Source organism: Cheilinus undulatus, linkage group 18 (genome assembly GCF_018320785.1).
Source record: "Cheilinus undulatus linkage group 18, ASM1832078v1, whole genome shotgun sequence".
Taxonomy (NCBI): Eukaryota; Metazoa; Chordata; class Actinopteri; order Labriformes; family Labridae; genus Cheilinus; species Cheilinus undulatus.
In genome coordinates, this window is record NC_054882.1 from 3,911,099 (window position 1) to 3,937,992 (window position 26,894).

The following is a 26,894-nucleotide window of genomic DNA, read 5'->3' on the forward strand; positions in this document are numbered from 1 at the left end:
AAATGAAACAGATTTTCGGGCTCAGCACATGACTGGAATGATTTTCGCTTCTGAACTCATGAATACAAAGAAGCTCTGACATGAGAAATGAAAAAAGAGAGTGTATTAAATCTGCTAAAGCTGACATGGCTCCACTTCAGTGAGTAGGAACAGAGAGACTCGCTCAGATTCGGGGCGTCGCTGTCCTGAAGTGACCTCGCTTTGCTTCTCTGGAGTGTGTTAAAATATGCTCACAATGCATCAGGATCAGCCTGAAACTCGGTTGATAGCACGCTTCAACAGAGCTGCAGCTACAACAAGGAACAGCAGGCTTTTAATCTGAAACATCCCAATAAAATGGTTGTGAATTTGTTGGTGGTGAGGAGTCAAAGAGAGGCAGTTAGAGAAATTTGCTCTTATTTTTGGCCTGTACAAGCCAGGAAGTGCCATGTTTTCAGGAAGTCTATTCATCTGTGCCTTTGTAACTCCGCCCTGTTTTCTAGGATAAAATATCTCAAGAACACTTCAGGGTTGAGAACTCAGTCCTATTCATCTTTTTCCCACAGGTGATGCAGCACCCGACGGAGGGCGGCCAGGTTCTTCCTCTCTGCAGTAACCAGAAGGACATGCTCGGGAAGGTGGCCGAGATCTGGATCTTCTCCTTGTCCAGTCAGCCCATCGACCACGAGGACGCAGCTCTGCAGGGGGGACAGAAGATCAAGTGTTCTGGTAACTACAGTCTCCCTGTGTTAAACTCCATCGTAATCCCCAGGACTAAACCTCTCTGCACTAAAGAGTGCAAAAACCTGAACATGAGCAGAAGAGTTTACAGAATCAAAATTTAACCTTTTGCTCACCAGTCATTTTATATAATCATCACCCACACCCAGGCCTGTCCACAGAATCAGCGGGTCCCCTGAAAACCCAGAGAGTGGCCCGCCCCATTTAAGATTCACTGATAGCATCAGTGCATGTGTGTGGGATCAGTAGCATTGGTGCTAGCATCCGGGCTAACTGTTTCCTCACTTTGGACCTGAAAAGTGTGACGAACTATAACATGGTTCTGATGTTGGAATTATTTGGTGCAACTTTGAGCTCCTTTTTAACACAATTTCTGCCAATTTTTGCTTCGTCTTTTTACCACTTAAAGTTCATTTTTGCAGTTGGCTGCCTTTTCATGCCTTTTTTGCCACTTTTCACCCACTTTTGCAACTGTTTTGTCAGTTCTAGTCACTTTTAACCATATTTCACTGTTTTCTGTCCTTTTACTTTTATCCCATTTTTGCCCGTTTTTGCACAGTTTTGATGCTGTTTCATCAGTTCTAGCTACCTAAAATCAAATTTCACTGTTTTTTTCCCTTTTATACCACTTTGCCACTGTTTTGCCACTCTATGTACATTTTTATTATTATTTTTCCATTTTTGCCATGTCTTTTTGTCACCTTTAGCCAGTTTTGCCCATTTGTGAGACTGTTCTGCTTCATTTTGGTACTTTTTTTTAAGATTTATTTTTGGGCCTTTTCGTGCCTTTATTAGATAGAGGAGGACAGCGGATAGACTCGGAAACAGGGAGGAGAGCGGGGAGAAACATGGGAGAAATGGTGCCACAGGCCGGATTTAAACTCGGATTTGGGCCACCTGACTACCGGAACGCCCGTCATTTTGCTAGTTATAACCAATTTTGCAGCTTTTTATCGATGTCTGCCCATTTCTTTTCCCCTTTTTTCCTAATTTTTGCCCCTTTTCACAAAGCTTTGCCTCTCCTAACCCATTTTGATGCTTTATGTCCATTTCATCCACTTTTAATCGGGGATGAACAGCGAAAACCGGTACTGACATGGTCCGGGTACCAACACATCCGATACCTACCGGACTGGATTACAACGTAGATACTGATACTTTATTTTGACCCCCTGCCACCCGATGAAAGGCAAGAAATATGTTATGGAATTTGAGTGGTTTTTGTGTTAAGTTACACCAGTTTCCTTTTTTAGACCATGTTTGACCGGCACCTTTTATAAAGACATTTCTGCAAATCATTTATGATACCCATACAGCTGACTTTCAACAGTATTGATTCAGGCACCGTTTAAGCACCGGCGCCTTATAAAAAATGTTGATTTAGCACCAGTATCAGAAAATTCCCAAATGGTCCCCATTATAATCCACACTGCTGCTTTTTGTCTATTTTAACCTGTTGTTGTTGCTTTTCCCCATTATACCATTTTTTTTTTGCAGTTTAAGCCAATTTTTGCAACTTTTTGAACACGTTTGGCAATGTTTTGCCAGCCAAAACTAACTTTTTGCTTTTTGTCCATTTTTTGTCACTTCTTTTGATTTTTGCCCCTCATTTGCTGACTTTTGACAGGTTTCCGACTTTTAACCCATTGCTTATGTTTTTGTGTTCATTTTTTTTCAACTTTTAGGCCACCTCTGCTGCCTTTTTGTCATTTTTGAACTTCTGTTTCTTTTCCCCTATTTTTGCCAATATTTGCCCATGTTTGCCCCTTTTTTTCCAGGTTGAACCATTTTTGTAACTTTTTTGCCATGATTTCCAATTTCTTTTACAAGTTATAACCCACTAGGCTGCTTTTTGTCCATTTTTCCTCTTCTTTTTCACACTTCTATTGGCTTTTTACCCATTTTTTTTTTTCGCTGACTATTTTCACAGTTTTACCACTTACAACACATTTTTTCATTTTTTTTCCCCCATTTTTGATCCACTTTTTGGCAATTTTACGCGTTGAGTCAAAATTGGCTATTTTTACCCTTTTTAGCCACCTGTGTTTACCACTTTTATTTGATTTTTTTGCTGACTTTTGACACAATTTTACCACTTAACACCTATTTCAATGCATTTTGCCTATTCTTTAACACATTTAATTGTCCTTTAAATTTTTTTTTGCCAATAACTACTCTTTTTTGGGTCAAAATTGGCCATTTTTACCCATTTTTCTGCAGTTATAACCCATTTTTACCACTTCTATTTACCACTTCTATTTGATTTTTGCCCCTTTTTTGCTGACTTTTGACACAATTTTACCATTAACACCTATTTTTGATGCTTTTTGACCATTCTTTAGGACTTTTAATCCACTTTTGGTTTTTGCCAATTTTGACTCATGGTTGGGTCAAAATTTTTCACCATTTTTCACCAGCTGTAGCCCATTTCGCCTATTTTCACAATTATCTCAATATTCTCCAAGTTCCTTCAGTTTTTCTCCTTTATTTTCTTGCATCTTGGCATTTTTGCACATCATGGCGCAGCTTTACTCTCCAAATAGTTTAGTTCAATCTGCCCATCCATGTTAATAACATTACCAGTGAAATTAATTCAGATTCGAGAAAAAGGGTTTTACAAGGCTGGATTTGCACAATAGCATAAGTAAAGAAAACATTTTCTCTGATAGGAGTGGTTATTATTCAGGTTAGAAATAAAATAGTGATATCCCAGTTTAACTTTACAGTAGACCATAATTCTGCTGACCTCCATGGGACCCAGAAAGCTCCTCCCTTTATCCCCCCTTAGTCGGCCGTTTGTGTTTACACTTGAAACGTATCATTTTCAGGAGGGTTGTAAATATAAGAAAGCAGCTTCAGTACCCTCTCATGTGCCCTTACATGGTTTGATTTCTGTTGTTTTACTCTTAGATGATTTAAATCCATGCCATACTGATCCGGCTGTGCTCTGTACATTATGTATATTTAGATTCTGGCTGTGTGTCAAACTTTAAAGGGTCAATGAAATATGTATGAGGCGTCGATCACCTTCGTGCTTTAATCTCTCTGCTCTGCTCGTCTCCTGCCTCAGATAACTACTCGGAGGAGGAATATGAATCCTTCTCCTCAGAGCAGGAAGCCAGCGACGACGCTGTGCAGGGTCAGGTGAGCCTACATGATTAGGAAGCTCCATTAAAGGGGAACCACCTCAGTCCATCCAGGTCATTCTCCACATACGTAGAGGCGTCTCTTTGCAGTTTTGCTTTCTGTTTTCAGGATCTGGAGGATGACGAGTACGATGTGAGGAAGCCAAAGAAGCAGAGGAGGTCGATTGTACGGACCCCCTCCATCACCAGAGTAAGAGACAGAAACCAGACACAAAATTAGACCCAAATTAAATAAAGCAACAGCACAGTGAATCTTTTTTCAGCTGCCATTTAAAAACCATGCAGCTGCAAACATGCATGTCTGGGCTGACAGTAACATCCAGGCCCCACTGAGAATTTCTCTGTCTTTTAAATCAGAATCAGCACTACTTGAATCTCCTCCATGCTTTTTCTTTTTGCAGCATTTTCAGCTCTGCTTAGACTCGCCAGCCCATCTCTCACAGCTTTATTAAGTAGTTTACATGACTCCTTTAGCTCCATTTGCTGTATTTTATTAGTAACTTCTCATTTAAACACTGATTTCCTTTTAACACCTGCTGAAGGCGATTCATTAGCAGGCTGTAAAGAATTCTTCGACACCTTTCAGCCTGAATGAGGCAGCTCAGACATGTTTTTGCTCTGGAGTATGATGGTTTCATACAGCTCAGTGAGCCGCAGATAAAAGCCCAGAAAGCAGACAAGGACCGATGCTGCTTGATTATTGATTTACACCAGCACGAGCCACAAAATCAATACCCAGCCGACCCTGCAAATGTATCTAGTGCCGGTAAAATGAGTGAAATGGAGGAGCAGTTTTCTCTGTATAGGAAAGCAGAAGTAGGTCACAGACTGACTGTGTTTGCTCTGGTGTGTTTTAGCAGCAGAACTTTAAGCAGCGAGTCGTGGCTCTTCTGAAGCGCTTCAGAGTGTCAGATGAGGTGGGTGTTTCTGTCTCCTGTTGATTTGGGGATTCATTTTCCTCCTGTGAGTCTGTATGGATCTGCTGAAGATTTAATGTCTCTCTTTCTCTGTGGGTTTGTATCCTTAAAGGTTCTGGACTCAGAGCAGGACCCCGCAGAGCCTCCACCAGAGGTGGAGGAGGAGGACCTGGACCTGGACAGCGTGGAGTTTGAGAACCCGAGTGACAGTGGGCCAGAGCTCGATGATGATGACAGCGTCCTGAGTACGCCCAAACCCAAACTAAAGTGAGTCTTCTCAGGTTTAGAGAGAAACTACAACTCAAAGTTTTTAAAAACATCATGAACCTGAAAGGGAGGGGGATAAGACACGCCCACCTCCTCTAACCTACTGTATAACCATCAGCCTGTCCATGCATTCATCCATCCATGCATCCATGCATCCGTCCATCCATCCATCCATCCATGCATCCATCCATCCATCCATCCATCCATGCAGTCATCCATGCAGTCATCCATTCATCCATCTATGCATCCATCCATGCATCCATCCATTCATGCATCCATGCATCCATCCATCCATGCATCTATCCATCCATTCATCCATCCATGCATCCATCCATCCATGCATCGATCCATCCATTCATCCATCCATGCATCCATCCATCCATCCTTCCATGCATCCATCCATCCATCCATGCATCCATCCATCTATGCATCCATCCATCTATGCATCCATCCATCCATCCATCCATGCATCCATCCATCCATGCATCCATGCATCCATGCATCCATCCATGTATGCATCCATGCATCCATGCATCCATCCATGCATCCATCCATCCATGCATCCATGCATCCATGCATCCATCCATCCATGCATCTATCCATCCATCCATCCATCCATGCATCGATCCATCCATTCATCCATCCATGCATCCATCCATCCATCCTTCCATGCATCCATCCATCCATCCATGCATCCATCCATCTATGCATCCATCTATCTATGCATCCATCCATCCATCCATCTATGCATCCATCCATCCATCCATCCATGCATCCATGCATCCATCCATGTATGCATCCATGCATCCATGCATCCATCCATCTGTGCATCTATCCATCCATCCATCCATGCATCCATCCATCCATCCATGCATCTATGCATCCATGCATCCATCCATCTATGCATCCATCCATCCATCCATCCATCCATCCATCCATCTATGCATCCATGCATGGATGCATCCATCCATCCATCCATCCATGCATCCATCCATCTATGCATCCATCTATGCATCCATCCATCCATGCATCCATGCATCGATCCATCCATCCATCCATCCATGCAGTCATCCATTCATCCATCTATGCATCCATCCATGCATCCATCCATCCATCATCCATCCATCCTTAACTGAAACAACTGGTATTTCTTGTGTTTCAGGCCATATTTCGAGGGTCTCTCCCTCTCCAGCTCTCAAACAGAGATCGGCAGCATCCACAGCAGTCGGAGCCACAGAGAGCCTCCCAGCCCGGTGAGACACATGACGCATGGATTTAACATAACACAACACAATAATTAACACAGTCCAACTTCAACTGCAGATTTCAAAGGAACAACAACTTCCACTTGTTTTGGATGAGATCCTCCTTCCCTGAGCCTTCTCTGATCACGTGCTATATTTAGTTAAACAAACTAGGTTAGAGCTAAACCACAGAAACCAGTGAACTGTACTGACGGCACATCAGAAAACCCACTGAGGCAGAAAGGCGATAATTGTTCTGCTTAGGGGCATCATTCACTGAGCTACAGAGGAGGAAAAACTCAGTCTGTAGTTTTAAAGCAGCTCTGACATGTTCCAAAGCTCTGATGCTTCTGTGGAAGTGTCATGAGATGTGGAGTGAAACGGTTCTTAAATTTCTTTTAAAATAAAAGCCTGAGGTTAGATGGGATCCATGATATGCTTGTTGTTGTTCTCACCAGATTGACCCAGATAAAACAAAGTCCGGAGGAGCCAAATATCCTGATGACAGCGTGTCTGATAACATCCCCTATGTGAGTATCAATTCTTTCAGCTGCTGAGGATCCATAACTGTCAACTTTAAGTCAGTTATTTAGGGGAAAACCTTAAAGTAGGGGCTTTTTTAGCCTTTAGAAGTGCTTTGATTGTTTGTGTTTCTTCTTATATAGTTTAGATTTCTCTTAATACCTTTATGTACCGTGAATGAGCATGGATTCAGCATGTTGTTTAAATGTGCAGCACAAGCATTTAAATCCTTCTCCCTAGAGTTCAGCAGTTTGCTTCCAGACATTAAAATCCAAGTATTTTTCTCCTTAGCTGACCTTATTATCAGTCATGATGTCATAATCATCCAAGGTAGTGAAACAAAAGTTTATCCTCCCATCTCAGACACAAGTTCATAATGATACCGGCCTCATTTTAAGAAAAAACACAGGTTTTTTTTTTATCTCAGGGAATAGAACTACACTACCCACAATACTCTAGTGTCACGGTGACATCTCTGATTGGTGGAGCCAGCTGGAAATATTTATCATGAATTTGCTACGAAATTTTCAGGGAAATTCTGGGTAAATTTGTTTGCATTTTTTACAGAATTTTCTAATATTTTCAAGTAAATTTTGGATACTTTTGTATATTGAGAGTTTCATTGTATTATTGGATTGAAAAATTTGCTTTAAAGATTTTTAGGTTTTTCCTGTAAATTTGAGATGTTTAATATATATATTTGGTTGGGGATGTTTTAGGGGAGGAGGTGGATTATCCTTTAAGATTTTTAAGACTTTTCATGAAAATTAAAGGGAATTGTTGTCGATGCTTGGGGAAATTTTGATTTTCATGGAAAAATTATATGTAAATTTTTAGGAATTTGATTGGGAATTTTTATGATAATGTCCTTTGAAATTTTCAAGAATTAAATGATTTAATTCCATTAATTCCATTTTATATATATATATATATATATATATATTTCGTTGGGAATATTTTAGGGGAGGAGGGAGGTTATCCTCTAAAATTTTTAAGACTTTTCATGGAAATTTGTGAAAATTATAGGTAAATATTAAGGAATTTAATTATAATGTCCTTTGAAATTTCCAAGAATTAAACCATTAATTCCATTACAAATTTCAGTGTGAAATTTGATTTAAATGTTTTGGGGAAATTATATTTTTTTAATGGAAATTGGAAAATGTATTTGTTAATTGTTAATTTGGAGGATTTGGGTAGGATTTTTTTGTGTGGGGGGGTCATACTTCAAAATAGTCTAGAATTTAATTGAAACTCCAGGGATTTTTTTTGGGTATTCAGAAGTATTTGTCGTTGGTAACACATTTTCAGGGAATTTATCGTTATAATTGATTTTTAGAAAAGGGAAATTTAATTTGCCTTTAATTTGCCATGTAAATTTGGGGAATTTGCTTTTTAATTTTAAGGATATTACATGAAATTATTAAGGAAATTTTATCTGTCTGAGTCTGGAGTTTAAAGCATCCTGATTTAATTGTTAAAATTCACGCTGGATAACAGCGAAAACCCTCAAAGACAGAAGTGACCCTTAAGATTAGAAACTTGTTTTGTAGACAGAAATGCATCGACGCTCTGCTCAGCTCCAAACTCATAAACCTGCCTGTTTTCTCCTCTCTCTGTTTTCTCCTCTCTGATTTCTCCTCTCTCTGATTTCTCCTCTCTCTGTTTTCTCCTCTCTCTGTTTTCTCCTCTCTCTGTTTTCTCCTCTCTGTTTTCTCCTCTCTGTTTTCTCCTCTCTCTGTTTTCTCCTCTCTGTTTTCTCCTCTCTCTCTTTTCTGCTCTCTCTCTTTTCTACTCTCTCTGTTTTCTCCTCTCTCTGTTTTCTCCTCTCTCTGTTTTCTCCTCTCTGTTTTCTCCTCTCTGTTTTCTCCTCTCTCTCTTTTCTGCTCTCTCTCTTTTCTACTCTCTCTGTTTTCTCCTCTCTCTGTTTTCTCCTCTCTGTTTTCTCCTCTCTGATTTCTCCTCTCGCTGTTTTCTCCTCTCTCTGTTTTCTGTTCTCTCTGTTTTCTGCTCTCTCTGTTTTCTCCTCTCTCTGTTTTCTGTTCTCTCTGTTTTCTGCTCTCTCTGTTTTCTCCTCTCTCTGTTTTCTCCTCTCTCTGTTTTCTCCTCTCTCTGTTTTCTGTTCTCTCTGTTTTCTGCTCTCTCTGTTTTCTGCTCTCTCTGTTTTCTCCTCTCTCTGTTTCCCCTCTCTCTGATTTCTGCTCTCTCTGTTTTCTCCTCTCTGTTTTCTCCTCTCGCTGTTTTCTCCTCTCTCTGATTTCTGCTCTCTCTGTTTTCTGCTCTCTCTGTTTTCTCCTCTCTCTGTTTTCTCCTCTCTCTGTTTTCTCCTCTCTCTGTTTTCTGTTCTCTCTGTTTTCTCCTCTCTCTGATTTCTCCTCTCTCTGTTTTCTCCTCTCTGTTTTCTCCTCTCTCTGATTTCTGCTCTCTCTGTTTTGTCCTCTCTGTTTTCTCCTCTCGCTGTTTTCTCCTCTCTCTGATTTCTGCTCTCTCTGTTTTCTCCTCTCTCTGTTTTCTCCTCTCTCTGTTTTCTGCTCTCTCTGTTTTCTGCTCTCTCTGTTTTCTCCTCTCTCTGTTTTCTCCTCTCTCTGTTTTCTGCTCTCTCTGTTTTCTCCTCTCTCTGTTTTCTCCACTCTGTTTTCCATCAGGAGCAGCCGGAGGCGGTGACTCCGACCACAGAGTTAGAGATGGACAACATGGACACGTTTTTAGAGCGGCTGCCACCGAGCGGCAAAATGACCAAGACCGAGTCTCTCATCATTTCATCCAACAGGTAGAAAAACAGAAACACAACATGGACACGTCGTTCCAGGACTCATGCATGTCTGTGATGTCTGTGATGCTGGCTTTCAGAGAAATTCTGTCATATTCAACCCTCTAAGACTCGACATGGTCATACGAGGAACACAGTTACAGGACAACACAGTTAGATTCCTGCTATTAGAACTTTTGAGATCATTTCCCACAACACCCCACAAGGATTAAGTATTTTGCTCTTATGTCGGACTTTTTTTTTTCATGTAAATTTAGGAAATGTATTTGTTGTTGGGATGAATTTGCTGTTTTCGTGTAAATTTTGGGTATGTGTTTATATTTTCTGAAGAGTTTCATTGGACATTTAGAGGAAGATTTTCTTTTAAATGTTTCTGGTATTTTCATGTCAATATTGAAAAAATATTTGTTCATTTTTGGGAATGTGATTTGAAATGGGGGAGAGGAATTTCAAGAATTTTTATGAAATTTTCAGGATATTTTTGGATGTTTGGGGGAAATTCTGTCAAATTTCCTTGAATTTTCTTTTCTTTTCTTTCTTTCTTTTTTTTTAACTTTCTTTTTATTTGCTTAGACATTTAAGGGGGCTATGCTTTCATATTTTGGGTGTTTACTTGAGGGAATTTATGTGGAATTTTGGGAGATTTTTTTTGTTGGAATGTTTAGGCTTTATGGTAAAGTTTCACTGAAACTTTCAGGGAAAATCTGGAGAAATTTTTTATTTGTTTAATGAGATACTTTGAAAAAATGTCAAAGAATTTCCCTGAAATTTTTGGTAAATTCTTTGACATTTGGGGGAATTTGTGTGGATATTTGAAAGAAAATTTCCACATAATTCAGAGTTTTTAGTGGAAATTTTGTTCATGTTTGGCCTGAATAAGTCCCTGTAGTCCATCATCAAACCAACTTTACCGTCCCTGCCCTTCTGATCCCAAATGAGTGGGAGAAACTAAAAAGGCATTCTGAGTAAAGCTCCAGTCTCAGGAAGAAAATTCTGGTGAATGGAAACTCAAACAAAGTAAATTTAGATTTATCAGAATCAGAATAATTCACTTCATTATTGGGTACTTTTCTGTAATCATGGCTCACAGATCCGTGAATTCTCTTCCTGTTGTTGACCCTGTCAGTCCTCCAGCTCTCTTCTTCTGCTGTTTTCAGGCAGGAACCAAAGCTGGCAGGGAGGCGAGGCAGGAGCACGTCACTGAAGGAGCGCCAGGCCAGCAGGCCGCAGAACGAGAGGGCCAACAGCCTGGACAACGAGCGGTCCATGGACACACGCTGCCACCTACAGGTAGGAGAGAGGACTGCTGCACAGTCCTAAAATGTTGTTTTATAGCAGTGATACTCAACGTGTGGCTCGTTGATGTCTTAATTTAATCACATTGATCAGTTTGTTTCCCAGACTTATACTGAAGGCTTTACTTTTTAAACTTAATTGTCTCCTTTATCCCATTTTTGCCCTTTTTCACAGTTTTTTGCCACTTTTCACCCAGTTAAGCTACATGGTTATTAAATACCACTTTTTTTTTAATTTTTTGCCCATTTCTGCCACCTTTTTTCCCCTTTTTGCCCATTTAAGCTACCATTTCCCATTAAATACCACTTGTTTCCTCTTTTTTGCCCATTTTTGCAACTTTTTTTGCTACTTTTCCAAATTTTCTGCCACATTTATCCCATGTTTTGCCCATCCAAGCTACCATTTGCCATCAAATACCACTTGTTTCCTCTTTTTTGCCCAATTTTGCAACTTTTTTTTGCCACATTTATCACATTTTTTGCCCCCTTTTCTTTTTTTTTTTTTTACCACTTTTCACCCAATTAAGCTTCCATTTGCCATTAAATATCACTTGTTTCCTCATTTTTTCCCATTTTTGCCACTCTTGACTGCTTTTGCCCATTTTGGTCACCTTCCTCTCTTTTTTTGCAATGTTTTTGCCACTTTTGGACCATTTTTTTTCCACCTTTATCTTATTTTTATTTCTACTGAAGTTGTTTTTAGCACTTTTCACTACTTGCAAAGGTATTTTTTAACAGTTTGGCTCTTTGGTTGAGCAGGGTTGAGTAACACTGGTTTGTAGCTTTTATTGTGTTCTTCTACACAGTAATGGGCTGAACACCAAACAACAGGCTAAAAGATCAAGATCACACTTCACTCCTCAATGACGATATGGTCTTAGAATTAAAACTCATGATTAAAAGTCTCCATTTTAACACAAAGGTGTCTCATGTTTCTTGTGTAGATCCCTAGAAAGACAGTTTATGACCAGCTAAACCACATCCTGGTGTCTGATAATCACCTCCCTGACAGCATCATTCTCATCAACACGTCAGACTGGCAGGGCCAGGTAAGAGCGTCTGCAAAGAGGCTGAAAGTGGATCACAGTCTGTGTATTTCTGTCTGAATACTTTAATATTTTGGAATATTTGGAAGAGCTGATGGTAGACGTTAAAAAGTGACAAATGCTGCACATTTATTAAAGTCAACCCGGTCTAGAAAGCATCAGATAGATGGAAACAGATGATTTATGACATTCCTGATCTCCTTTTTGAAAGTTATGTGTTTCTGACTTGTTTGTTTCTCTGTTGTCGTCTCCTCTCAGTATCTTTCAGACATGCTCCAAAACCACCATCTACCGGTGGTCTGCACCTGCACCACGGCCGACATCCAGGCTGCGTTCAACACCATCGTCTCCCGCATACAGAGATTGTAAGTCAGCCCCGACTGGCTGACTTTATCCCCATCATACCAGGACTGTTTTTGTTTGCAGTCTCAGTTTTTTTTTTTTGCCATATTTGATGCCATTAATGCTAAAACTGTGCACCATCTTTGTATTTCTTTCCCAGCTGTAACTGTAACTCCCAGACGCCCATCCCCATAAAGATCGCGGTGGCTGGAGCGCAGCACTACCTCAGTGCCGTCCTGAGGCTCTTTGTGGACCACCTCTCCCATAAAACCCCAGACTGGCTAGGGTACATGAGGTTCCTCATCATCCCTCTGGGTCAGTGACACCTTAAATCTTATTTTACTCATAAATACACACGAATACAGCCGACAAAAGACGAACTTAGGCCCTTTTTCTTAGGATTAAATACTAATTCTACACTCTCCTCTTTGGGTGAATATCTAACTATATGATTTTCTTAAAATATAATTATAAGTATTCCTGGTGCATCAATTCTGTTTTTGGATTGATGATTTCTTTATTTATTTAGCTTATATTTTTGCAGCTGTCTTCTCCTTAAAGTTCCACTTATGTGAGCTGAAAAAATGTTGTTTTCACTTCTGTGTTGATCCATTTTTCTGCTGATTCAGGGTTATTTTAAGTAGATTATCATGCTTTAGAAGAAGGAGAATTTTCTTAACCCACCAAGGACATCCTAATCCCTCAATAATTTCCAAAAATGTAAAATCACTGCACTTGAAAATGTGTTACTAACCAGCAGAATGTTTTTGATATGGAAACCTGTGAAGATACCAAAGCTGTCAGACAGACGTCAGACAGGGTGAAGATTAAGATTTGTACAATACTGAATATATTGGACATAATCAAGACAAAAACTTTAAATTTGTTCTTCAGAACAGGATAAAGGGGATGTTGGCAGCTCAGTGTGGTCAAAGTAGAAGAAATACTGGGTGCTCTTGGAAATCAGCTGGAAATGAAGCACACTTAGAGGAGAGAAACCAGCCATGAAAAATGCAAAAATAAGAAGGAAAAACCAAAAACCTTTAAAATATTGGCCATATCTTTAAAAGGCTGAAACATCTTGGCTTTTTAAATGATTTGGCCTTTGGATTAAAGGCTTGTAAGTGTTTCCTTCCTCCTTTCTTTAGTATTCAAGATTGAAAAGCCTGGTTTCTCCCCTTTTAGTGCATGCAATTTTTTTTGAGTATTGCAATTTGTTACTTTCCTTTTTTTTTTTTAGGTCAAAATGCTTTTTTTTTTTTTTTGGAATAAAGTCTTGCCAAAGTAAACATATCTTTAGTAGCGTACTTGCTCTCAAAAGTACAACTTAATGTATATTTGAATGTGCTTATGAGAAATCAATCTTTTTCGTCTTCCCCCATCCTGCTCTTTTCAGAAATGTGCATTAATTTGTGCATTTATTGTGCAGACATTTGAGCAAACATTTTCCATTACTTTCTGCCATTTTGTGGATTAATTTTTGCATTCATTTGTGCATTTATTCAGCATTAATTCGTGCATTCATTTTTGCATTATTGTGTGCATTTATTGTGCATTACTTTGTGCAGACATTGGTGCATAGATTTTTTTATTTATTTCTGCATTTTTGTGTATAATTTTTGTATTAGCTTGTGCATATATTGTGCAGACATTTTGTACATTAATTTGTGCATTTATTGTGCAGCTATTGACAGATAAACTTTTTCCATAAATTTGTGCATTTTGTGGATTAATTTTTGCATTAATTTATGCATTAGTTTTAGAATTCATTTTTATTTTTAATCTGCATTAATTTGCTTTATTATTATTTTTTGAATTTATTATGCATTAATTTGTGCATTTTTGTGGATTAATTTTTGCATTAATTTGTGCATATTTGTGGATTAAATTTTGCATTAAGTTGCATTTATTGTGGATAAATTTGTGCAATATTTTGCATTAATCTTTGCATTGATTTGTGCATTAATCTGTGCATTGATTTGTGCGACATTTGTGCATTTATTGTCCATATATTTGGCATAAATATTTCCATTAATTTTTGCATTTTTGTGGATTAGTTGTTGCATTACGTTGTGCATTTATTGTACATAAATTCATGCAATATTTTGCATTTATTGTGCCTTCTTTTTTGCATTATTCTGTGCATTAATTTGTGCATTACTGTTTACATTTATTAGTGCATTTATCTCTGCATTTATTGTGCAGACGTTTGTGCATTATTCATGCATTAATTTGAGAATTCATTTGTATATTTAATGTGCATTAATCTGCATCATTATTTTGTGCATTTATTACCCACTAGTCTGTTCATTAATTGTTCATTAATCTGTGCAGTAATTTGCACATTAATTACGTATATGTATGAAATCAGTGAAAGAAAGAGAGGTATAACATGCAGTTTTTGTTTAATTTGTGTCAGGAAAGGTCAGTTGATTAAAGGAGAGCTTCATTTGATTGGAGAGAACAGAGCATGTGTTTTGTCTCATTCCAGACATGACAAATTTGTGCCTGTTGTATCAGAACCTTTTCACATTTTATGCAACAAAGAAAGTCCATTTCATATGTTTTTGTTAAAAACTTTTCCTAGATGTCAAACATGCCTTATTGTACCTTTGTGTTGTAATATAAGTCTTTTTTAACATTATTTTTGGGAATAATTGCTTTTCTTTGATGGGGCAGATGAAGAGAGACAGGAAATGTGGGAAGAAAGAATGGGGGAAGACATGTCAAACAAGGCAAAGGCCCATTTTTGGGGGCTAAAGAACACCCACCCTTCAACTAGGCTGACGATGGGCTTCCTTGCAGCTGTTAAAGGTCTGAATTTAACTGTTTCTCTTTGTTTGTTTTAGGTGCACATCCGGTCTCCAAATATCTCGGCACTATCGACTATCGGTACAACAGTTTGTTCCAGGACGCTGCTTGGAGGGACCTGTTTCTCAAACCGGAGGCTCCTGTTGTCGGTGGGCTCCGATGTCACTAATCTGAAATTTAAATAAAGTTTTTTGTTCTTTAAAACTGTTTCAGGACGATCAGGAAAACTGGTCACTTTAAGTTACAGAATCAGAAATGAAATTATAAGTATTTGTATTATTGTTCCTGATAATGCAAACATGCGTACAGTGAATAGTGGAGGTTTAACTAGTTTCTGTTTCATGAGCAGCCCAGGAGAACCCAGACGTGGTGTCCAGGGTGACCCAGTACATGTTGGGAGCCAACGGAGCTCACCAGCTCCCCATCGCTGAGGCCATGCTCACCTACAAACAGAAGAGGTAGCTCTCCTTTTTACCATCAGCTTCTTTACCCAAAGTCATAAAGACAATATAGAGACGTGACAATTTCATCCTGAGCTGTAAAGCTGCAGTTAAATATGATTTATGAGCAACACTGGAAGATTTAAAGATTAGTCCAGTGGGTGTTTTCATCTAACAAATACTTCTAATGCAGAGGTTCAGATGTTTTCAAGAGGGGGTTGAATTGTTTTGTCTAAAAAGAACTCTATGAGCATAAAGATGGTACTTTAGCTTGAATTTTGGGTAGATATTTCACATATTCTTATATTTAAAGAGGAATAATGTAAGTAAATGTCACTCTAATCCCAGGCAGAGTTAGCTAGGATGGGTGAATCAGCATTTCACCTGCTAACTGCTAACTAAAGAATGCTAATCACTGAGACGTTCAGCCCCCTTCTGAAAACAGTTTTAAATAAAGTTTGACTAATGTTTGTGTTGGTGTCAGTCCTGTTAACATCACCGTCTCTCCATCTCTGCGTCCGTGAATAACATGTTTGTTGTATTTTTTCTTTTCTGTCTTTGAAGGAAAAAGAGCTTTCATTTTGATTTTGCAGTAAGGTATTGTGGTCGATTGAGTTTCTCAGTAGCTCGTTGATTCATGCGCTTTGTGTGTGTGTGTGTGTCGGAAACATTTTCTCCCTGAACCCCCCAAGCATTTTCTGGAGCTTGCCACTTTAACGGCCATCTTGTTTTTTTTTGGGGGGGGGGCTGATCAACAAAGATCTAAAGCTACCTACCAGCCTCTAGTTTATTATCAACATATTGGATATTTGTTCAGGAAATCTGTGATTTAAAAGTCACAATGTTTGTAGCTGAACCTCCTGAGACCTGAGCTCTCATTTTTAATGCTGTTGGTCGTTTCAGTTATCTAGAGAGGGATGGTGGAGTCATTTCTGCTGTTAGTGGACTGACAAGTCCAAGCACCAACAAAATAAACACTAAAAGCTCTGAATGTAAGTATTTTTTCTTTCCAAAACCAACAAAATTCTCCAAAATGCAAAGAAGATAGCTCAATGGTTTTTTTAAGTTTTGAAATATAAAATATACCAGAAAAATACCACAGAATGTCTTAAAATATTCCCCAGATGTTTAAGTGAAACTTTATTATGAGTCCTAAACATTACAAAATAAATTTCACTCAATATTCCATGTAAATTCCTGCTAATTCTACTAATTTCCCAAAATTTCAAAGCAAATCCTCCTAGTTATTTTTTTTTTCAAACTTCCAGTTTTACAAATACAATCCTCAAAAATTCAATAAATATAATGGAAATATAATGATATAATGCTATGTAATGAATATAACAGAACATTCTTGAAATTTCTAAATAAAATTCCCCTAAATTTTCAGGAAACACACACTCCCAAATTCCCAATCAAATCCCCAAAATAAATATCCATAAAAAGAGTGATACATTTTTACAAACGCATCCCTCAAACATTCAGTGAAAATAGTGGAATATTTTCCATGAATTTTATACAAATGGTTTGAGGACACCAGCCAAAACTCCCAATCAAATTTCCACAAATTAACAAAGAAAATTTCCAAAAGACCAAAAAATTCCAATCTTTCAAATACATTCCACATCCCCAATCAAAATCATAGAAAATTCTTCCAGAAGAATTCCCTGAAATTTTAATTGAAAAATGTAAAAAATCAAAGCACACACCCCAAAATTCCCAATGAAAATCCTGAATGTTTACAAATAAATTTCCCAAATATCCATGAAAATACAAAAAGATTCAAATCAATTACCCCCCAAAATAGTAATACAATTCCCAAATTTTAATGAAAAGCCTGAAAATTTACAAAAGAAATTTTTAAAGTTCTGGTGAATATCCAAAAATTTCAAAGCAAATTCCCCCCAAAACATGCAAACATTTCCCCAAAAATTCAATGAAAATACTTGAAAATTTCCAATGAAATTCCCCAAAATATCCAAACAAATTCCCTAAATTTCCATGAAATTTCCTGAAAATGTTATACCAAATTTTTCCCACCATTTCAAGCCAGTTACTGAAACCTCTACAGACATTCTGAATAATTCCAATAGCAGGAATTCTAACTGTGTGTTAGGAAAGCTTAAATGTTGTGTCCTCATATGTATGCAGGGTCTTAGGAGGTTAATTAGAGGTAAGTGTACTTTTTTATCATAGCCACGTGTCAGGATAAAGTCTTATCTCATGTGAAGTTAAGACAAACAGACTGGCCTAATAGTTTAATATTTACTTTTTATTTAAATATTTTTTTCTTCAGAAAGGAAGGAAATTATTGCTTAATATTTTTGCAAAATGTAGAACTAGCATTTCCTCTTTGTGAGGGCTTCTATGAAGGTTGGCACATATTTGGTCAAAAATTCTAGTTTTCTTAATCCAGTGTTTTTGTGCTCTTTTTTTAAAAAAAAATTTTAAATCCTGGCGTCATTTAAGAATTTTCTCCACAAATAAAAATCCCTTTGACTTTAAAGATTCTCCTCCAAACAGTCCTGTGTGGTGAGACTCCAGAGGACTGACTGGAGGCTAAAATGTGCTGATAAAGTGGCAGGAGACCAAATAAGTTCTGCTTCTCTTCCTTCTCTGAAGCTTTTTCCTCTTTTTTCCTCCCCCCTGCTGTTTCCTCTCCATCGTGTGCCTCTAGCCATTCATGTCTGTCTGTTATCGTCCCGTTAGAGTAGAAATCTTGAGCTTAGACGGTCATTAAAATGATGATGCTGTAGTGTTGACATGTTCAGTCTTTGTACTGTTAGATATTTGACATGAGAGCGTTCTAACTTTACTGGGATTATTGTAAAGCAGTCGTGATACAGTATGAGAATAGACATAAGGTATGGATCCATCGAGTAGATATGACTAATAAAGAAGTTTTCTTAGTAGTTACACAATATCAAATTAATTGCTTTAAGATATAGAATTAAGACATATGAGGGTTGTATATCAAACTCAGTAACTAAAACAAAAAAAAACTAAAATATAACACAGTAATTTCAATAACACATTTTATGATGCAAAATTGCGCAACTGAAAGATTATATTTTACAATTTGTGATAGGGTTATTTTAAACTTTGTCAGCAATCATCTACATGTTGAATCTTGTTTATGTAGCAGTACAAAAGTCACTAATTCCTTTTAAACCATGCAAAAATTTGCCCATTTATTCTTGTGTAAACATGCAGTTAGTTTCTCATTTTTTCCCTTGTAAGCATGCAGTTAATTACTTAGTTATTCCCTTGTACACATGCAGTTTATTGCACATTTATTCCCTTGTACACATGCAAGCAGTTTATTGCACATTTATTCCCTTGTACACATGCAAGTAGTTTATTGCACATTTATTCCCTTGTACACATGCAGGTAGTTTATTGCACATTTATTCCCTTGTACACATGCAGGTAGGTTATTGCACATTTATTCCCTTGTACACATGCAGGTAGGTTATTGCACATTTATTCCCTTGTACACATGCAGGTAGGTTATTGCACATTTATTCCCTTGTACACATGCAGGTAGTTTATTGAACATTTATTCCCTTGTACACATGCAGGTGGTTTATTGCACATTTATTCCCTTGTACACATGCAGGTAGTTTATTGAACATTTATTCCCTTGTACACATGCAGTTTATTGCACATTTTTTCACTTGTAGACATATAGTTTATTGCACATTTATTCACTTGTACACATACACATACCATTTATTGCACATTTATTCACTTGTACACATGCAGATAGTAATGCATTTATTCCCTTGTACACATGCAGGTGGTTTATTGCACATTTATTCCCTTTTACACATGCACTTAATTGCACATTGATTCCCTTGTCACATGAAGTTTATCACATTTATTCCCCTGTAGACATGCAGTTTATTGCACATTTATTCCCTTGTACACATGCAGTTTATTGCACATTTATTCCCTTGTAGACATGCAGTTTATTGCACATTTATTCCCTTGTGAACATGCAGTTTATTGCACATTTATTCCCTTGTACACATGCAATTTGTTGCACATTTATTCTCTTGTAAACATGCAGTCAGTCGCACATATGTTTTTTGTCCATATGCAGTTACTAATTTATTTTCTTTTGTACATCTGGTCAGTTACTCATTTTTCCTGTGGTAAACATGCGGGTAGTTACTGATCTAGTCCCTGGTTGGTTGGCCTGTAGTTCCTCATTCGTTACCTGGTATTTCTGCTTTTTTGTGTTCCTCGTTATAATCTATAATCTTTCAGTTTCAGAACTCATTCAGGCCTTGAAAGACTTTATAAACAGGCCCTAGGCTTTAAAAACCCACCTGCACTCCCCTTTAAGGTGGCTCAGAAACCTCGGACAGAAACTTTGTGTTTTCCGTCTGAATCCTCCTTCAAGGCGAGCTGAGCATCAAACGCTCTCATAGCTGGCAGACATCCGGCTCTTTCTCTCTCTCTGGCTGCTCTGAATCTGACTCTCGCTGAGATGTGTCGTGTTGGGAGAACAGGAAGGGGCCTTGATGACGTTCAAACTGTGACCTACTGCAGACTGTCTTCTCTCTTTGTCTCCCCTCCCTCCTGTAGTCTCTCTGTTTCTTCCCTGGGGGGGCGATGGCAGGTTTCTTCAAGGCAAGAGCAACAACCTCTCACATCATCAAATACATGTTAGAAAAACGTAGACGTAGAAATACTCCGGCTATTTTTCTGGTCCATGCCGGGAAAATAGTTCATGAACGGCTTGTAGTGATGCACTGCCGCTCTGGGGTCGTGCATCGAGCTGGAGAAGAGTTGGATGTAGGTTGGTGCTCTTCCTTCGCATCCACTTCTGAACGACGCAGTAGTGTCGTTGTTTTCCTCCCCCTCGCTTCAGTTTGACAGATCCGGCTTTTTTCTGCAGTTCCTGGATGGCTTTTTGGTGTCTTGGAGGCCTCTGATTGGTCCGATAGCTTGCATGTTTTGCTTTCTGCTTTGTAGTGGAGGTTTCAATCCCAGCAGGAGGTGCAGCATGCTCTGTTTGGGATGTGATGACTTTGCATTCTCTCTATGCAATGCAAGATAATGACATTTTCCAATGTGACTCATTGGAACCCGTAAAACCTTGATGATTTACTAATTATTAGATCCTAGTGTTACTAACTATAGATCAATTAAACTGTAAATTTAGTAGTTAGTTCTTTAGGTTCAGTAAATTTCCTTGTTTTTCATATGTTCTGGATAAATTTCACTTATTTTCTAATAATCTGAACTCTCCGTCTGTTCCTGCTGCTGCTCCACAGCCCTGATGAGGACTCGTGTCAGAAATTCATCCCTTTTATTGGGGTAAGTTGACTTTTAATTTACTGTATACTTAAAATTCACTATAATTAGAAATAAAAACACGTGTATGCCCAGTTGTAGGTGCTTATTATCCATTTTAGATAACTGAAACAACAGCTGAAGTTGACACAGACAATTATTTCTTTGTTTTGAATTCTGCAGATGGTGAAAGTCGGCATCGTGGAGCAAACATCTGCAACGTCAGGCAAGTGATGGGTTTTGTTATGAAAGTTTTTTTAACACTGAAGTATGATCTTTCCTTAATGTGCAATAACAAATGAAGCTTAGCAATAGATCATGCAGGACATGGTAGTCATACGCCCAAGTGTGATCAGCTGACGGCCAGCTGATCCCAATTAAAGCCTCCCGCTCCCACAGCCAATCACTCAGCAGTGTATTTAAATGACATACTGATCACTAATCCCTGCTTGCATTAATGCTGATGCACCACACTGCTGCTGATGGCAAAGCTTCCCCTCCCCCACCTCAGCATCCTCTATAGCTTAAAGGTGTAAATTAATCCTAAAGCAGTGATACTCAACATGTGGCTCTAGAGCCACATGTGGCTCTTTTGTCTTAATTTGAAATATTATCCCACAGAAAACTTTTAATAAGGGAAACTTTGACCTCAGAAATACCACATTAATCAGTTTGTTTCCCACACTTGCTTTAATTGTCAACCTTTATTTTTTTGTCAATATATTTCCATTGCCCTTATTTGCAATTTTTGGGATGCAAATCCCTGCACCACTAAGGAATCTTTGGGTCGCCGAAGCACGCACCATGAGCTTTCTCTGATGCAAGCCCGAAGCATTTGTCACTCTTAAGTGACGATTGTTATCAAAGCAGCACTCCACGAGGTTTACATACTAATCAGTATTCCCCTGTTTGCTTTATATGTGGGATTATGACCTAACAAGTCAGAAAAGAAAGTAAAACCCCACTGGCCTAGCCTGCATTGTTATGTATCCTGTCATGCTAGCTACGTGCAGTACATCATGAATAGAAGCAAGACTTTAGTTGCATCGGGTTGTTTGCATCATGTGACGTTGGTCGCTCATAGTTTTGAGTCCCATCAGTACGTAGGATGCAGCCAACTTTGTGATGAAAAATGTTGTTGATTTTTTTTTTTTTTTAATCAGGTGACTTTTTCTTTCCACAGGAGACTCTGATGATGCTGCACCTCTCAGCTCCTCGCTGCTCTCCTCAACCCCTCCTCAAGTCTCACCTGCACTCAAAGAGGCGTCGCCCACCCCTCCATCGTCTCCATCTGTCAACACCAGCTTCAGTGCGCACAGGTACAAAGCCTCACGAGGAGATGATGAAGCAAACCTGGACTAAAATGTAGACTTTATTCGGAAAATCCTAATCAGGTTGTTGCTGAAGTCAGCAAAATGAATCCTTAGTGTTGTGCATTCATTAAAAAAGCATCATTCCCTCTCTCCCTCTGTGTCCGTAGTTCTGCGGGTCAGGCGGAGCTGATGGGGCTGCAGGTGGATTACTGGGTGGCTCCCACAGAAAGGAAGAAAGACTTGGAGAAGCGGGACTCCTCCTCCAAAAACACTCTGAAGTGCAATTTCCGCTCGCTGCAGGTCAGCCGGCTGCCACTAGGGGGCGCAGAGCCGAGCCCCCAGCCCACCATGTCCATGACTGTAGTGACCAAGGAGAAGAATAAGAAGGGTAGGTGGCGCTGTTTGGATGTATGTGCTGTACTGTAGCAGATTACAAGGAAGAATGTGACTGCTGCTTTTCCTCAGGACTGATTAAATCCTGTCGTTTTCACGCCAAATGTCATTTTAACTCAGTGAAGCAGAAAGATTATGACCCCTCATTAACTCTCAGCGTGTGTCGGCGTTTTCTCCCTCTGCCAGTCATGTTCCTGCCAAAAAAGAGCAAAGACAAGGAGGTGGAGTCCAAGAGTCAAGTGATCGAGGGCATCAGCAGGCTCATCTGCACTGCCAAGCAACAGCAGACCATGCTGAGAGGTACGACGAGCACACAGAGGGAGATGCTCCCAGTGGATATGTGTGATTCAGTCAGCATGGAGATGATATCTTTAACTGCATCGCTCCAAAGTTAGTGAGCTACTTTAAAACAATGGGTTAAATTGGCCAAGTTAATCTCCAGACTTACACCCCATAGAGCAAACTCAATCACAGCGGGGGCCAGATTCTGAATCTAGGTCCAACCAGAGAGCGTAACAGGGTCCACATTTAACCATAATCTGTCAACCAAATTTTCACCAGTGATGAAATATGGAAAAAAAACTTAGCACTGGTGAGACATGATTTTGAGATTTACAAGTATTAAAATTATAAATTTAAAGGCTCAAAATCTGAGATAGAAAGTCAAACTTACTAGTTAAACAGAAAAAAACACAATATCAAAAGTCAAAATAAAGTTTTTAAAAGGCAAACATATGATATACAAGTTTTATTGGTCAAAATAAAGGATACAATTCAAAACCAGGCATTTAAAGGGCTAAAAGATAAGCTGAAATTTGAAATCATGGGTTAAAAAGGCCTAAGTTTGAGATACAATCTGAAATTCTGAGTATAAAAGGAAAAATGAGAGATAAAATTCAACATCATGAGTTTTAAAGGTCAAAATATAAGATAAAATTCATAATCATTAGTTTAAAAGGTAAACAAATAAGATAAAATATCAAAATCATGAGTTTAAAAGGCAAAAATAAGAGATAAAATTCATAATCCTTGGTTTAAAAGGTAAACAGCTGAGATAAAATGCCAAAATTGTAAGTTTAAAAGGTAAAAATAAGAGATAAAATTCAACATCATGAGTTTTAAAGGTCAAAATATAAGAAAAAAATTCATAATCATTGGTTTAAAAGGTTAACAAATGAGATAAAATGTCAAATCATGAGTCTAGAAAGCATAAATAAGAGGTAAAATTCAAAACCAAGAGTTTAAAATGTAAAAATAAAAGACAAAATTGTAATCATTAGTTTAAAAGGTAAACAAATGAAATTTAATGTCAAAATCATGACTCTAGAAGGCAAAAATGAGAGACAAAAGCCAAAATTATATGTTTAAAGGTCAAAATATGAGAAATTTTGAAATCATGAGTTAAAAGGGAAATAATGAGAGACAAAGGTCAATATCATGAGTTTAAGTTTTTAAGGTCAAAGTTTATATGTTAAAGTCTAAGTTAGGAGTTGAAAAGGTCAAAAAGTGAGAGAAAATTTAAAATCATGTATGTATTCATGTATTTGGCTTAAAATAAGAAAATGTCATCCTTAAAGGTCGAAATTATGAATTGAAATGTCTAAATATCAAATGAAAAACCAAATTCACAAGTTTAAGTTGTAATTGTGAGAGGCAAAATTAAAAATATGAAATTAAAACACAAATTAGTTATATTTTCCTGATTTCTGAGAAAAAGATTAAAGTCATGAAAAATGGAGATACGAGGTTTTGGCCCAGTGGCAGCAAAAATGTAGCTTACATGCAATGGCAACAGTTGGTAATGTTACTGGACCCAGCTGCTTGACTATTGTGGTAAACAGAATGAATGATGTGACTCACACTTTATGGTTTTTGCTAACATAGCTCTGTTTTCATTTTGAATATTTATGAAGCTCTTTTAGACTTCATAGAGCCACATGTGATCATTAAAACAGAGGAAATTGTGTTTTCATTGTGTTGTACCTTGCTATCGATCAGTGAGCACAGTGTGTAAATAACGTGTGTTTCCTCCTCTGCAGTCCTGATTGACGGCGTCGAGTGGAATGACGTCAAATTTTTCCAGCTGGCGGCACAGTGGTCCTCACACGTCAAACACTTCCCCATCGGGATCTTTGGACACTCCAAGGGCCCATACTAGCAGCACCTAAGAGACTGAACCACTGAGGACAGCGCCCCCTTTACTTTCCCCTCGTGCCAACAGCTTTTAACCCCGCCCCCTCCATTCTCTCCCCACCGCACACTTCTTCTTCGTCTTCTATTCTGCCGTCTTAATTTAAACTCCCGCTTTGTTTGATTATTTAATCTTTTGCGTGTTTTTTTAATTTTCTATTTATGTAAAAACGTCTGAAGACAAGAATATTTCAGCTTTTTATCCTGCTGATGTTTTATAGACTTTTGAGGAACATTAATTCTATGATAATTAGAAAAGACTTCTAACCTTTAACATGCTGTACGAGCGCCCAGGTTTCACCCTATGCCATCGTGTTTTTTATTTAATAAGGCACAGCACATTTAATCCAGATTATATGAAAATAAGAGCAGCTGCCTTGTAACAAGGAGAAAAAAAAAGACCGTCATCTTGTTTCAAACCATAAAGAAGACGTTTTGGATCCTCGATTTCAGAGACTGTCGACTGATTGTTAAAGACAAGAGAAAAGACTCTTTGAGGAAGTCTCATGTGCAATAGACTGAAAACTGTGTGAATGATGATCTGAACAAAAACCTGGCACTGATTTACACCCATGTATTCTTCTTTATTTTTATCCTTCTGTGCACAGGCTTGAGGATGGAAGAGTTTTCCTCCAAAGTATGCAAGTTTATAAAAATAATTGTACAAATCAAACCCTAAATGGCACAAAATAGTCAAATATTTGGACTGAAATGCAAATAAAACTTAACTTAGTCTAGCCTTTCATTTGTCAACTATTGCAGGCAAACTCCATTACTATGACTTAAATGCACAAAAACATAGCCATCATTTTGGTACCAGTGTTTTTATGCAGCTACAGTGCTCTGAGAAAGTATTTGCTCATATTGTGCATTTTTCCACACTGTTTTAGATCATCAAACATATTTTAATGTTAGACAAAGATAACCTGAGTAAATATAAAAGTCTGTTTTTTAATGATGATTTAATAATGGAAAAAAGCCATCCAAACCTACCTGGTCCTCTGTGAAGAAGCCATTGCCACTAAACCTAAGAACTGGTTGTTCCATCCTTGGCAGCAACAAGTGCAAGCATCTGTGGTAACTGTCAATGAGGAATTTTGTCCCACTGTCGTTTGCAGGATTGTTTTCATTCAGCAACATTGGAGAGTTTTCCATCATGAACAGCCTGCAGCATCTCAGTCAGATTTAAGTCCGGACTTTGGCTAGACCACTCCAAAACCTTCATTTAGTTTTCAGTCCATTCAGAGGTGGACTTGCTGGTATGTTTGAGATCATTGTCCTGCTCCATAACCCAGGTGTGCTTGAGCTTGAGGTCATGAACTGATGGTTGGACATTCTCCTTCAGGACTTTCTGTTAGAGCAGAATTCATGGTTCCATCCAAGTGGTCCTGGTCCAGACCATCACACTACCACCACCATGTTAGACTGCTGGTCTGATGTTCTTCTGATGTGTTAGCTTGACTCCAGATAGAACGGGACGCACACCTTCCAGAACTTTTCTTGTCAGTCCACGGAACATTTTCCCAGAAGTCTCGGGGATCATCAGGATGTTTAAGTCAAATGTGAGACGAGCCTTTGTGTTCTTTTTTTTGTCAGCAGTGGTTTGGGCCTTGGAACTCTCCCATGATGCCATTTTTGCTCAGTCTCTTTCTGATTGATGACCTCTGACCCTAACTGAGTCAGTGAGGCCTGCAGGTCTTTGGGATGTTGTTCTGGGTTCTTTTGCGGCCTCCTGGATGAGTAGTTGATGCGCTCTTGTAGTCATTCTGGAAGGCCTGCCACTCCGGGGAAGGTTCACTGCTGTTCCAAGTTTTCCCCATTTGTGGATAATGGCTCTCAGCATGGTTCACTGGAGTCCCAAAGCCTTAGAAATGTCTTGGTAACCTTTCCAGACTGATAGATGTCAGTGATTTCTCATGTATTCTTGAATTTTCTTTCGATGGCTCCATGATGTGTTGCTTTTGAGATCTTGTAGCCTACTTGACTTTGTCAGACCGGTTTTATTGAAGGGACCGGTTTGGGAGTGATCAGGTCTGGGTGTGGCTAACAGAGGGGGGGCAGGGACATTATCACATAGGGCCAGGTAGGTTTAGATGGATTTTATCCCTTGATAAATGAAATCATCATTAAAAAACTTACTTTTGGGGGTGCAGGCGGCCTAGTGCCTTAAGGCG

At 38.5% G+C, this 26,894-nt stretch overlaps 1 protein-coding gene across 4 annotated transcripts in view; it reads left to right on the forward strand.

Annotated features, from left to right (window-relative positions):
* The window catches only part of pacs2 (phosphofurin acidic cluster sorting protein 2), a 105,208-nt gene extending 79,198 nt beyond the window's left edge, over positions 1–26,010 (forward strand). The window contains exons 5-25 of one of the 4 annotated variants that reach the window (XM_041812580.1): positions 546–708; positions 3,791–3,864; positions 3,976–4,056; positions 4,724–4,783; positions 4,896–5,050; positions 6,213–6,303; positions 6,753–6,824; positions 9,462–9,586; positions 10,744–10,876; positions 11,826–11,930; positions 12,186–12,292; positions 12,430–12,584; positions 15,119–15,229; positions 15,430–15,538; positions 16,085–16,117; positions 20,806–20,848; positions 21,008–21,050; positions 22,008–22,143; positions 22,305–22,525; positions 22,717–22,830; positions 24,570–26,010. In XM_041812580.1, the coding sequence (XP_041668514.1) occupies positions 546–708; positions 3,791–3,864; positions 3,976–4,056; positions 4,724–4,783; positions 4,896–5,050; positions 6,213–6,303; positions 6,753–6,824; positions 9,462–9,586; positions 10,744–10,876; positions 11,826–11,930; positions 12,186–12,292; positions 12,430–12,584; positions 15,119–15,229; positions 15,430–15,538; positions 16,085–16,117; positions 20,806–20,848; positions 21,008–21,050; positions 22,008–22,143; positions 22,305–22,525; positions 22,717–22,830; positions 24,570–24,688 (2,250 nt within the window). In that variant the 3' untranslated portion in view covers positions 24,689–26,010. The remainder of the gene's footprint in view (positions 1–545; positions 709–3,790; positions 3,865–3,975; positions 4,057–4,723; positions 4,784–4,895; positions 5,051–6,212; positions 6,304–6,752; positions 6,825–9,461; positions 9,587–10,743; positions 10,877–11,825; positions 11,931–12,185; positions 12,293–12,429; positions 12,585–15,118; positions 15,230–15,429; positions 15,539–16,084; positions 16,118–20,805; positions 20,849–21,007; positions 21,051–22,007; positions 22,144–22,304; positions 22,526–22,716; positions 22,831–24,569) is intronic. The other 3 variants (XM_041812582.1, XM_041812581.1, XM_041812583.1) reach the window with 3 other exon arrangements.
* Positions 26,011–26,894: the final 884 nt, after the last annotated feature.